The sequence below is a fragment of the Sinohyriopsis cumingii genome, unplaced genomic scaffold (genome assembly GCF_028554795.1).
Source record: "Sinohyriopsis cumingii isolate HCF-2022 unplaced genomic scaffold, ASM2855479v2 utg000615l, whole genome shotgun sequence".
Taxonomy (NCBI): domain Eukaryota; kingdom Metazoa; phylum Mollusca; class Bivalvia; order Unionida; family Unionidae; genus Sinohyriopsis; species Sinohyriopsis cumingii.
In genome coordinates this window covers 1,502,517-1,516,769 of record NW_028315917.1, presented here as the reverse complement: position 1 = coordinate 1,516,769, position 14,253 = coordinate 1,502,517, and the positions used below count along the sequence as shown (strand labels likewise).

The window sequence follows — 14,253 nt, the reverse complement described above, 5'->3', positions numbered from 1 at the left end:
TAGGAAACGCATGACCATCATTCCATAAAATCTTGTCTTTATTGAATGTTTATCTGAACAACTACAGTAAATTAAATTTCAACTTTGAAATATATGAATGAAATAATTTACGCATTTCATACTTGACCCATCTCACGGTACAAACCCATTCATGGGTTATTAGCAGTGAATGTCATTAACTAAATGATATTTACAAAACCATTACTATGAAAATAATATACATATTATAGATATACATAACACAATATAGTTTCATTATTTAATGCAAATTGGTATGTCCTACATACTTACACTATGCATAATGAAATTCCATCGGAGGGTATCTAAGTCACTTCCGGTGATTCCTGAGTAATCATTTCGTATGGAGGCTTTTAACGCATATGTGATCCAATCCTCAATCTGCAATCAAACATCCTCCCGTTTGAAATCAAATATTTTCCAGCTGAAAGATTCACACAGAGTGTTCAGCAAATCATAGAATGAAATTGTGCCTGTATGAAGTATGTGAAGTGCTCAATGCCACCACTTTCGTCCCCGGCATGGGAGACCAGTGCAAAGTTTAGAACCATTTATTCGGAAAATAAAAACACCCAAAGAAATCAAAAGATAAATAAATACATGTATTTTTAAATGATAAAAGACAAAATATGAACAGTGCAATAATTATACCAATTACATTGCTTCTCTACAAACTCTCTGATACCTCTACCGTTAATTCAGTGGCTATGAGTGTGTACTGAAGCATTACGCTGGATTCCTCCACCACACAGCAATGTCATCTGCATTATTTAGGAATGGTGGTTGGAGTTTCTTTTATAACATAATTACCAGGATTAGACATGATAGCTGCTGGTTGTTGTTGTTCGCTTTTCTGTTTTTATTTAGCTTTGTATGATTGTTTTTTTGTTGGTTTTTTTTTTTTTTTTTTTTGCTTGTTTATTTTCTATTTTCTTTTGGTTTTGCTTACATTTGATTTGGATTAAAAGAACAACAAATTAATAGGTAGTTTTGAGATAAAGTAATGCTTTATCATTACCTTTCCTCTGAGTGTTACCGCCAGTATGACGCATGTTAACTGCAGTATCACAAGCACTAAAAGCAAAACAGCATACTGAAAGAAAAATGTTCATGAGAGAGAATAGCTTCTAACATTTGTCCCAAAAGCAAAAATGAAACATGTCCGACCACCGACGGCACCTGTAGCTTATCCCTAGTGTAATACTGCTCCATTGTACTCGTCGATGCGATTCTCACCCACAAGAGGATAGAGAGACGTGAAATAAAAAAGACTTGTGGTTCACCGATACAATACATCAGGGCAATCGGATTTTAACACCCAGCACACTGCATAACCAAGCTTAGTTTATGTTTGTTAGTTTCTGTTTGCAAATGCAAGCTATAGGCATCAAGTTATAGTTGTTAATTTACATCTATACACTAAACAGATTGGGGAAGCGCACTTTCCTTGAAAAAACATTGACTGTTGGAATATAATTTAATGTAAAAAAAATTAAAAATAAGAACAATATCCCAAATGGTGTATTTTGTTTAATTTTTTTTGGTATCAACGACACTTAAAAGATATTAGTTTATATACCATGATTTGCAAGAGGCAACTGAGTGCCATTGCCATGAATACACTGAGGCAGCCGACCCGAACTGATCCAGGTGGATATCAAATCTGATATCCTTGGTGTTTTAACAACCAAGCGAATGCCAGGTGGATACCAAATCTGATATCCTTGGTGTTTTAACAACCAAACGAATGTCAGGTGGATATCAAATCTGATATCCTTGGTGCTTTAAAAACCAAGCAAATGTGGCTTTTCTAAGTAGATTAACGTATGTATTGATCGATCTGTCCATCAATATAGATGATTTGAAAAAGGATAAACACCTCAACTTCGACCAATAGAACATTCCATGCAACAAAATACTGCCCTACTCCCTAACAATAATTAAACGGTCAACCAATTTAACCAGCCTCCCAACTATTGCTCCTTTGACTTGACCAGCTATACATATGTATACACCTTCATGTACTCATTCGGTTTCATACCTATAAGTACTTACAGACTTATATCAGCATCTATATATCTACCACCGCTTTGGTTGCCTAGTGGTTAGAGCGTCCGCCTCGGAAGCGGTATGTCGTGGGTTCGAACCCGGGCCGAGTCGTACCAAAGACTTACAAAAATGGTACCAACAGCTGCCTCGTTAGGCGCTCAGCATTAAGAGGTCAATGTTAGGACTGGTGTCAGGATAATGTGACTAGGTGGGACATCGTGCTACATGTCTGCGGCATGATGCCCCAGTGCTAGACATCACTATAAACTGTCACACTGCAGACATCGTAGTGATATGACTGAAAAACTGTTAAAGCTACGTTAAGAATCCTAATAACACACACACACACACACACACACACACACACACCTCCGAATTAAAATTACATTTAATGCGGAGGACTAAGGACAATCATTCTGCATGTGTAAATATATTACATATTTAATGTGTCGTGTATTCAATAATGTCACTTGAATGTTTCTGTTATATTATAAAATAATGGAAACAACTGGATCAAACCTCTCTTGCAGAGGAAATAAATAAAGTCATACATACATAACATACCTATCTACATACATAACTTACCTACCTACATACCTACCGATCTACATACATACATACATACATACATACATACATACATACATACATACATACATACATACATATACATACATATAGCATTTACTTTTCATATATAAACTTACGGTGATTAGTAGAGATTTAAGCATAACAATAGCAACAATGATCCCGAAGATTCCAAGTAGGAGAAACAATACACCAATAACAATGAATACAGTGCAAACAGCATCTAGAGTTTCACCAATATTCAGACTGCTTGGAGTATGGACTCTGACGTTGGCAGTTTCTAACGCATTTTGGAAGGACGAGTAACCCATGTACCTGTCTATCATGTTTCGGTCATAACGTACGACGCATGACGCTGTCAACAAGGCGACTCCTAAAATCTGAAATAGTAAAGATACAGAGTGGAAATCAAGGTAATGTTCTATGCAAGTGGTGAAAAATATGCCTATGATAACGATAACCGAACATCCTTGTGTCCATAATTGTATTACAGCATTTCAACTAATAGCTGGATCCGCTTAGGCGGCTTAGTGACCTTGAGTAAAATCCTTTTTAATTTCTTTCAGATTTAAATATGATATAATTGTATACGGTAACTTTTGTAAAACGCTAATATTAATTTGATCTAACTTGTAGTCTATAGATATCTAATATTACTTATATTTATTTTATATTTCTAGCATCTTTATTTCCTAAATTTCTACTACATCTTTGTATTTATCACACATGCCTTAATATTAAAAAGAGAGGATTTTTGAGCATTTTTCATATACAATCGTAATTTTAATGGTATAGACATTGGAATATCTTCCAGTGGTGTTCGAAATAGATCCAATTCTGAAGGTGTTGATATGCCTGTAGTGGTCTGTGACATGCTGATGTGACAATAGTTTTTTAATGAATCAGAATGATATAGTTCAATATGTTCTTGTTCTTATAATTTATTATAATTCCCTGGTAATGTCTCTGTCCATAAATAGTATTTATGAGAACTTTTTATTTCCAGTGAATAAACAATTTGAATAAATACATTCGTGCCAAAATGAAATACTGAACACAACAATAAGACTGGATTCTGCTTCAGATATTATTGCAAGAATAAATATTTTTTTCCCGGCAAGCAAGATAATAAAACCTTTTACTTGACCTAGGTCATGATTAGCATTTTCTAAGAAAACTATTCATTAATGAAAACTTCCATTCTAAAGGAGCTTGTAACTAAAATTATAGTAAAGAATATGGTAAACACAATGTCCTTGACTCAGACTAAGATGTATGTTTACTTCTATTGATAATGATCCTGATATTAAACCCACACTGGTAGAGAACATATTAGCTATGTATTACTTGTTTACCGAATAAAGCAATATCACTGAGTATCGTCAGTTAGAGGATGAACTTGATTTTGGACACAGCTACAAAATACAATTGTACGTAACCCTTACCATGTGTTGAATAAAACAACCTAACAAAAAATATAAATTACATATACATAACAATATAACTATATATCTATCTATCTATCTATCTATCTATCTATATATATATATATATATATATATATATATATATATATATATATATATATATATATATATATATATATATGTTCCCGATCCACCCAATATAAATCGCCAAACGCTTCTTCATATAGTGAAACTGCATGCAGCAACACAATAGGGGGTGGGGGTGGGAGGTGACATATAATGTATATTCGTAATTGAATATTATTGTTTTCGTTATTAACCGACACCTGTCAATTTCGCATGCGAATGGCGGACTTCCTCAGCACAAATACCGAAAGGTACATCAAAGGGCATCTTTGCACTAAATGCGACACACACGATATGGACATTATATCTAATTCTTAACACCTGGATAGGTTGAGAATTAGGAATCTAGCGTTCTTTTATCTCAAAGTTAGTGTCTCATTCACCTGGAAGCAGGAACATTTATGTGAATTGTATATAATATGGCACATGGTTTGGGTAGAGGGCTGCAATGGACTATGTGTAATATGTTTTGTGTTTGCAAAAAGTAAAATAGCCATTGCATATAACTTACAGAGAAAACTATATTTATTCCCAAGAAACCGATGTGATTGCACTTTTCTATTGTGCAGCTGCGACCCATGTCCGTTAGCAGACCGAATCTGAGTGGCTATTGGCTAATCATCAGAGGAGAAGAACTGCAAATGGATTGCTGGGACTTGCGAGTAACCTGTAACAAGTAGATAAGTATTATTTTAGACTTGTGTAGCAAGTACAAAATATTGTAAATATATTTACAAGCAACTCCATACTATAATGTGAAATCACATGAACAGATGTGTTTGCACCATCACCATAATCTATCCAAGTGACATCTGATTACACTTCGACTTCCGTCTTTATGGGGTTAGTTCATAAAGACATACGAGCTGAGACTTTTTTGGAGGGTGCCCAGCAGCACTTACTGCATGATGTTCCTTTGGATTCGGCCCCTGGCCACTTCTGCATTCCGATTCCGCTTTCCTATGCGTTTAGGCTTCCCCCTCCTCATTCACCTGTGATACGTATTCACCTAAACTGAAATCATCATCACCAAATCACCACTTTCCGTGCTATTATGGTGTAACCTAATCATGCTACATCATCAGAATAAAAAAATGCTGACTTTGATATCCGTAACAGCTCACATATTAAACTAACGCTTCTAAGTTGCCTATTTGCTGTTGTACCTGAGCTAAAATTAGATTAAGCAACCTATTTGCTATTGTACCTGAACTAATATTAGACTAAGCAACCTATTTGCTATTGTACCTGAACTAATATTAGACTAAGCAACCTATTTGCTATTGTACCTTAGCTACTACTATACTATGCAATATATTTGCAGTTGTACCTGATCTACTATTAGACTAAGCAACCTATTTGAAAGTTGTACTTGAGCTACTATCAGACTTACCATCCTATTTGAAAGTTGTAAATGAGCTACTATTAGACTAAGCAACCTATTTGAAAGTTGTACGTGAGCTACTATCAGACTAAGCAACCTATTTGAAAGTTGTAAATGAGCTACTATTAGACTAAGCAACCTATTTGCTGTTGTACCTGAGCTACTATTAGACTAAGCAACTTATTTGAAAGTTGTACCTGAGCTACTATTAGACTAAGCAACCTATTTGAAAGTTGTACCTGAGCTACTATTAGACTAAGCAACCTATTTGAAAGTTGTACCTGGGCTACTATTAGACTAAGCAACCTATTTGAAAGTTGTACCTGAACTACTATTAGACTAAGCAACCTTTTTAAACGTTGTACCTGAGTTAATATTACACTAAGCAACCTAAGGGACCGCTCCGGTGGCCTAGTCGTTACAGCGTCCGCCTCGCATGCGGGCTTTTGCGGGTTCGAACGCCAGGAGAATCATACCAAAGACTTATTTTTAAAAATTGGTACTAACAGCTGGGGGCCCCGAGTGGCCGAGTGGTCTAAAGCGCTCTCCGTTACGGATCACTGCCATTTTGCCTCTGTCTGCGTGGATTCGAGTCTTGGATTCAACCAGTGTGGGTATGTGAGAAAGCTTGCCAGTAGCTTCTTCTTTCCTGGGATTTCCCGGGTTCTTCCTCCACCATTAATACTGGCCGCCATGTATAGCCATCGTGTGCTGAAAAATGGCGTTATACCCACAACAACAACAACAACAACAAACAGCTGCTTCGCTAGGCGCTCAGCATTAAGAGGCTAGTGTTATGACTGGTCGGCGTGGTGTCAGGATAATGTGTCTGGGTGGGATATGATGCTACATGTCTGCCGCATGATGCCCCAGTGCTAGGCATCACTATAACCTGCTACACTGCAGACGTCGTAGCGATATGACTTAAACATTATTAAAGCTACGTTAAAAATCCGAAATCACACACACACACACACACTAAGGACGCATCTTTAGGTTCGTGCGGACATTGGTGCCGGGGCATATCTACTCATCTTTTGAAGAGTGCATTACAATGTTCGATAAAGTATGAATCATCCTCATGATGAAACAATTCACAAAAGAGAATGGAAAATTGTTTTTTACCTGCCTGCCTGTCCATACAACGATCCTTTACCTGCTATGACTGCTTGTTCGCAACTTGATTGAAATGATCAGCCAGAATGTGCTATATATAGTATCGCTTGTCTCCATTAACGATAACAGTAAACAGATCGAATTAGATTGGAAATGTAAATAACACCAAACACTTTCCATTTGAAAACTCCATTTTACCGTATCTCTTGACTTATCGGCTCTCTAACTGCTGGGATATGATTGAAATTCGGTTAATTTCGAGAATTCTCAAAATGCTTAATTATAACGTGATGGGGGTGTGTCATTTTAATAGAGATTTCATAAATACGTATACACAGACACGCTAACCGACAAAGAGACAAACAAGGCTTAATTATAAAACCATCAATTCAAGTACATTGTTAACTTGCAAAACCAATGCATGGTCTGACTACCCAGCCATACATAAAATATATTTGGTGAATGTTACTTCATACTGTACCGGAGGCGACGTAAAAAGGAATGGCATCAGCTTTAGTTTCATTGGGGGTGGGAGTTTCCCGTCAAAACGAATGCCAAAATGTATTTTCCCCACATTTATTTCTTAATTAAGTATGGAAATAACGAGGAAAGGCTATAAGGCTAGACCCTTATATATGGTATGACTGTTCATGATTATATTACTACATTGTCGCGAACCTTTATCTGGTATGATAGCAGCCGTCGGAAACCATTGTTTAAGAGTGAAGTCGAGGAGATATCAGATTGTTTCTGATACAATTGTTGCAAGTACTCAAATTTAGGGTAATCGTCCCTTTATCTATCAAAGTCCATGTGCATGGGCGCCAACATAACTTTTTTGGCGGGGTAGTGGTGGTGCGTGTCAGTCAGTCACGGCCGGGAGAGTTAGCTGCGTAGTTCAGTTGGAAATTTATTACAGTTCTGCCATACCGGTAAGTTGGCACATTTTCTGTTGAACTGAAGTCCAATGAGCCTTGTGCTGTGTGCAAGTGCAATATCATAGTATATAAATAGATGATTTCCAAGGGGTCACGTGAACCTTCCTTGACCTATGCTGTGTTATACCCCATCCAATATGTACAGGTAGACCAGGCTTCTCAAATTACTGGTGATTCATAACTGATTTGCTTCTTTGAATCTAGCCATTCTCATATCTGATTTCGATATTGTTGAGATAAAACTCGTTAACTGGATTCAAATCGAGTTTCGTTTAGATAACCTCGACAATTAGTTTATAATGACGACATACTTAAAGCGTCATTGAAAACTACAAATAAATATCATGATAATTATGACGAGAGATCAGCATTAACACTTGCGAAAACTGTATCAAAGTTTTTCAATAACATTTATAATTTTCTTACATAAAACTTTGAAAGTTATACGTATCAATATTTGTCACATTTGATGATATCATAGATGAGGAAACACATACAAATATTTTTTCACATTCTGTAACAAAGTTTATAACTCTTTATTTTATATATTTTTTATTAAAGAAGATCTAACTGAACAAAGATATTTGTAAATGCGAAGAATAGAAGCTATTATATTACTTGGAAACAGGTAGTTCAACTGAAATAGTAATCTATTCCGTATTTAATACACTCTTAACAGGCACATCATTACAAAAACATCTGCTAAAATTTGAATATGGTCCGATAAATGTTATGCCAAAATTTGAAGAAATTTAAGTTTCTGATAATTTATGTTTCATTTTAATTGCTGCTTCGATTTATCCCAATAACTACATAAACGTTAAACACATTCTTACAATTGATTGTATTACAAACACGCACAAAAATTGTTATAGGTTTATTATAAATGATCATTTAACTTCTTTTCAAAAACAAGAAACTTGTAGTCTTGTCTACTGATTTAATTTCGAATTCCCACGAAGAATCCAAGATGGAAGACGATGACGTATGGTGTAACCTGTAGTTCTGAAGTCTATAGTTCATTGTAGAAGCAAGAATTATCACTCCGGTTTCGGAAATCTAAATAAATTTCTTATAAGAACTGTCTTTGATTAAGAGTCTCACATGAGCACGTGTATTTTCCAGGAAAAAAGAATTAATCCTTTTGAATCCAGATAATTTGAAATAACTCCAGTCCAAGTATTTTGAAATAAACTCCAAACAGCACAACATACATCTTCCAGAGTATCAGCCCAACTTCTACTGAAAATAGTTCTCGAAAACAAAGGTTATATCGTCTTCTAAAACGTAAACAGGGGGTCACGTGATCATGTTCTGGAAGCTCGTAGAAATTAGGTACTTGTTAAAGATCACGTCCACCCAGTGTGGCCATGAAGAAAATCAATCATTTTATTCTACGAAATAATATTAAAAAAAACACAAATGTTTACATCTTAAACACGTAGACCCATCATGACCTCAACAACAACCATTCATTTTAAAATAAAAATCGATCTTGTTTACGTGGTTGCTACAAATTTTGAATCAAGGTCAGACATTAGATGTACACCTGGTGTTTACAAAATAATAGTCAAGGTCAAATTATTTTCTGAAAACAGTATCATCTCTTGTGAATAAATTTACATTACAATAGCATGTAATACAAAATAAAAAAATAAAACTGACAAACAATTTAATTGAAATAACTATATATTAAATGAGATATCATTAAATCAAATATACATAACACCTGACTTAATCACTCGATTGATCTGCTGACAGAAACAGTCCAAAGTAATGTATCTCGTTTATATAACCCGATGTATAAACATTACATCTTTTCAAGGCTGTGGCAAAATTGGCCGACATATCGCGAGTCATGAAAACACGGGGTTGGTATCCCGTGTGTCCAAAATTAATATTATTTTTAACAGAATGTTCTGGTGACAAATGCCTCTTTTCAAATGGCAAGCATTGTTGTATTTTATTTTCATCAGTCGGTCTAATTCGGTATATTGTATTTCGAACGTAGAAACTATATATTTTAGTGAACATGAACCAACCCAATCACATCTATTAACTTTTTCATCTTTTCCCAAAGTGTAGAGACTTGACTAAATAAAAGAAATATTTTCTGATCAGGTTTTATAACTGCTTTGTAAGTCGTATATGTAGCATTCGTTCACGTAATATCAAATCACCGAGAAAATTCAAAGAACAAATAATTAGTCATTTCTCTGAAACTATAATAGAATACTTTAAAAAAATAAATGCTTCAGTTAGTGAATTGATACTTTGAAGTGAGGAAGAAGGTGCACCTAATTCATGAATTTGTTTTGGGGTTGTTTTTCTCTATTTGTTGCAACACTGACGCATAACTGCAAAGCTTAGTAGGATTTGCTTTAGAGTAGAACTTACCTGACCAGGCGAAGATAAGCGCGGAGTTTTGTGACGTGCAATTAGTGAAAACGTGAAATATAAGCATAGCCACTTACTTCCATATTCATAAGAGATGGTGTTCCTTTGAAATGTTTGATTTGGCTAGAATACATTTTATTCCAATTTGCAACATTATTTAATTCTTAAGATTATGTTTGCTAAAATATGATATACAACTTATTTTTTTATAAGAAATTAAACTGAAATAAATGCCACAGCTCGTAGCCAGAATATCCAACAAATCTAGGGTTGGGAATAAAGAATACAGATGCCCTCATAAAGTCTAAAATGGTACCAATCTCTTAATAAGCTAATCTACGGCATATCAAGTATGTGTAGCTAAGTCGAAAACTGGGAGGTATCGAAATTTATTTGCGATTTCAGAAAGACAACACTGCATATAAATGATTTGCATGAATACTGGCATTCACAGTTTCCATATCAAAAGAGTGGCATAAACTAATGTGTGTGTTGATGTCCAGTCGTTATAAGACCGTAAAATGGATGAGAATGGTGAACTTTAGAAATATATGCCTTCAGAGAAAAAACTTTAACATAGTTCTCACAACTGACCAGACCAGCAACCATATGTTCTGCTTTATCTAAGCTTTATTTATCATATTGAGTGGACAAACAAATTTGCTTCTATATGTAATTGCTTTTATGACATAATAAGGATTACTCCGGTTATGATGTCATTGCCTAATCAGTTACCATGGAATCATCAAATTGGAATGTCTGTGCCTTAACTGTTAAAATGGTCTCTTCGAATTGGAATGATAGTGCCTAAACAATTGCCATGGTCTCCTCAAATTGGAATGCAAGTACCTAAATTATTACCATGGTCTAATGAAATTGGAATTTGAGTGGATAACCAATAATCATGGTCACATCAATCTGGAATGTGAGTGGTTAACAAATAATCATGATCACATCAAATTGGAATGTGAGTGGCTAACCAATAATCATGGTCTCATCAAATTGAAATGTTAGTGGCTAACCAATAATCACGGTCACATCAAGCATGAATGTGAGTGGCTAACCAAGAATCATGGTCTCATCAAACTGAAAACTGAGTGGCTAACCAATAATCATGGTCTCATCGAATTGAAATGTGAGTGGTTAACCAATAATCAAGGTTACATCTAACTTGAATGTGAGTGTTTAACCAATAATCATGGTCACCTCAAACTGGAATGTTAGTGGTTAGCTGATAATCATGATCACTTCAAACTGGAATGTGAGTGTTCAATCAATAATCATGGCCTCATCAAATTGGAATGCGAGTTCTAAACAATAATCATGGTCACATGAAAATGGAATGTGAGTGGTCAATCAATAATCATGGTCTCATCAAACTGAAATGTGAGTTCTAGACAATATCATGGTCATATGAACCTGGAATGTGACTGTTTAACCAATAATCATGGTAACATTAAACTGGAATGTGAGTGGTTAATCAATAAGCATGGTCTCATCAAATTGGAATGTGAGTGGTTAATCAATAAGCATGGTCTCATCAAATTGGAATATGAGTTCAAAACAATAATCACGGTCTTATCAATTGGGAATGTGAGTTCTAGACAATAATCATGATCACATGAACCTGGAATGTGAGTGGATAACCATTAATCATGGTAACATCAGACTTGAATGTGAGTGGTTAATCCATAATCATGGTCTCATCAAATTGGAATGCGAGTTCTCAACAATAACCATGGTCACATGAAACTGGAGTGTGAGTGTTTAACCAATAATCATGGTCTCATCAAAATGGAAGAAATGTCCATAAGCGTCCATCCTATTATTAATGTAGCTGCATCGAAAGAATAAAGAAAACATACTAGAGTAGAAACCATCAGATAAACTTCTGTTTATATCCAAATGAATTGTCAAAGAAGTTTCAAGCTTTGGAACCATGCGACAAATCATTGTATATTGAGGATGCCTTTTAATACATCTTGCCGAAATCTGACTCTTTCCAGCTGTTTCAATTAAAAACTGTATATTTCATCATAGTTTTCTTTATCAATTACATACAACAAACAATCAATTACAAAACCGTCTATAAAGATGCTTAACGATGCGATGAAAGCATTTGTGTGCACTAGGGATTTTACCTTTTAGTCTGTTCAGATCATCATTATACCTAGTACGTTCTTTGCGTATTTCCTTAATTTATATACATGTCTGACTAAATGCCGTAAGTTATACGTTCATATGCATTAAGACAATATATAAAACAATAAGCAATAAAAGCCCAAAAGTCATATGTTATTAAATTTTATTCTTAAAATTTGATTTTCGCTACTATGATGAACGCATCTACATTTTTATTCGTGTTTGTTTATTTTATATTTGATTGTCTCATATGGCATTCAAGTTTGAACATCTAACTTTATTTCATCACACCGCGTTATGAATGTGCGGACTCGTCCTAGTACTAACACAACGCAACCAAAGAAGATTAAAGCGACTAATTATATCAACAATTATAAAGATCGACTCATTGAAATATGTGGAGTTCGTTGACTGGAAGGAAACATGATCCTGGGTTCTTTGTTATATCAAAGGATCCTGATGGCAGTCCGATATACATTTGAAACTGGCAAGTCATCTGATTAACGTATGAAAGCTGTCGCAGATAAATAGTATATGGTTGGATCTGAACTCCGTCACAAAGAGACATGTAACTCTACTAGTGATATTGTGAATCAGATGCATTTTTATTCGAATAATAAAATGTGCTTCTATCCGCTGCAAATGTGTACTTGTCATATATTGACATATATTAAAGGAGTTCCATTCCAGCTTGGAATTCGGCCGTATACACGTAATTTCGACACAAACGAGGTACGGTAATACGAGGTCAGATATATCCTAATGATGATGTCAGAGTGTTAAAATCGATTATAGGAGACTTTGTATTGTTATGTAACAGGCAATAAAATATTAAATATTTATAAACTATCTAGCATAGTCATGGAGAACAGTACACATGAAAAATTAGACGAAGTATAAAATAATCTGAAATCAAAATTACATATATTGTGAAGGAACTCTTCATTAGTGTGAATTTCGAATTTGACTATGCTTTCATTATCACAATATGCAATGTATTGTTGTTACAATTTTCCAGTTCGGAAAGCATTTTTGCACTGTCTAGGAACACCCTTTTTAAGGCAATCGGCAAAATATTTTCGTTTATACGTAAGTCTCTTTATTCCCTGTCTACGAATTCACAGTCCAAATTTCAAAAGTACATAACTTTCTACAGAATTTATTTATAAGGCAGAACTAAGCACTAGGTTATTTCGGATTTTTTGTTCCTTCTTCTCGTGATGTCGATTATAATGTTTCATAAATTTAGCGACAAACATCTTTCTTCATTGATTTGCCTCCCTTGCTCATCGTTTCGTGAACACTTAGCAAATTAAATCCAAAGAATCTAACACAATGTAAAAATGCAAATCAGGTCATAACATATTATACTGATTCGAGGTTAGTAGCCAGTATGTTAACGGTAAGGGTGGTATGAAATTTCATTGTAAATAGCAGATATCGATTATCTATCTATAAAGGTAGTTCCTAAGATCTATTGGAGAATATAGCGAACCACCTGCAATAAATTTATTCGTGACCTGAAATCTACATATCCTTCCAACATATGAAGCTCTTTTCAGCAGGGAGACAAATCCTACTGTTGAGTCCCTGCATAACACAAACCTTATGACGTTGGTTGGTCGAATCTTCACGGCAAATCAGCAAAAGAGTTGATACATCGTGATAAGTCAATCAAAGAAAACTCACATACTACTGCTACTGCTGCTACTACTGCTACTACTACTACTACTGATATAAATTAAAATAATACTTTCTCTATTTTAATAGAATAACGTATTTAAAGTTTAAGTTGATCTTATAAATGACCATCAAATAGGTATACAAACTACATACGTATACACGTCACATCAAATAGGTATACAAACTACATACGTATACACGTCACATAGCGGGTTGGAGAGTTAAGAAAAAAATCAGCTTTTAGCTCGTCATTCGTTTTGTACATCATGCAGTTTTTGTAAGGCAACATATTTAACGATTGTACTGACTTTAATATCGAAAACATTTCAGACCATGGGGTAAATTATTAAACTTCGTAGGACCCAAGAGCACATTATGGTGGCCT

At 34.9% G+C, this 14,253-nt stretch overlaps 1 protein-coding gene across 1 annotated transcript; it reads right to left on the bottom strand.

The window, feature by feature from the left end:
- Positions 1–299: 299 nt before the first annotated feature.
- LOC149773767 (uncharacterized) lies at positions 300–6,872 on the bottom strand. Its single transcript, XM_089946040.1, has 5 exons — positions 6,718–6,872; positions 4,720–4,875; positions 2,775–3,035; positions 1,037–1,111; positions 300–442 (listed from the first exon to the last, which is right to left on the bottom strand). The coding sequence occupies exons 2-5, from the start codon at positions 4,786–4,788 to the stop codon at positions 428–430; spliced, it is 420 nt and encodes a 139-aa protein (XP_089802166.1). The 5' UTR covers positions 4,789–4,875; positions 6,718–6,872; the 3' UTR covers positions 300–427.
- Between the last annotated feature and the right edge of the window lie 7,381 nt (positions 6,873–14,253).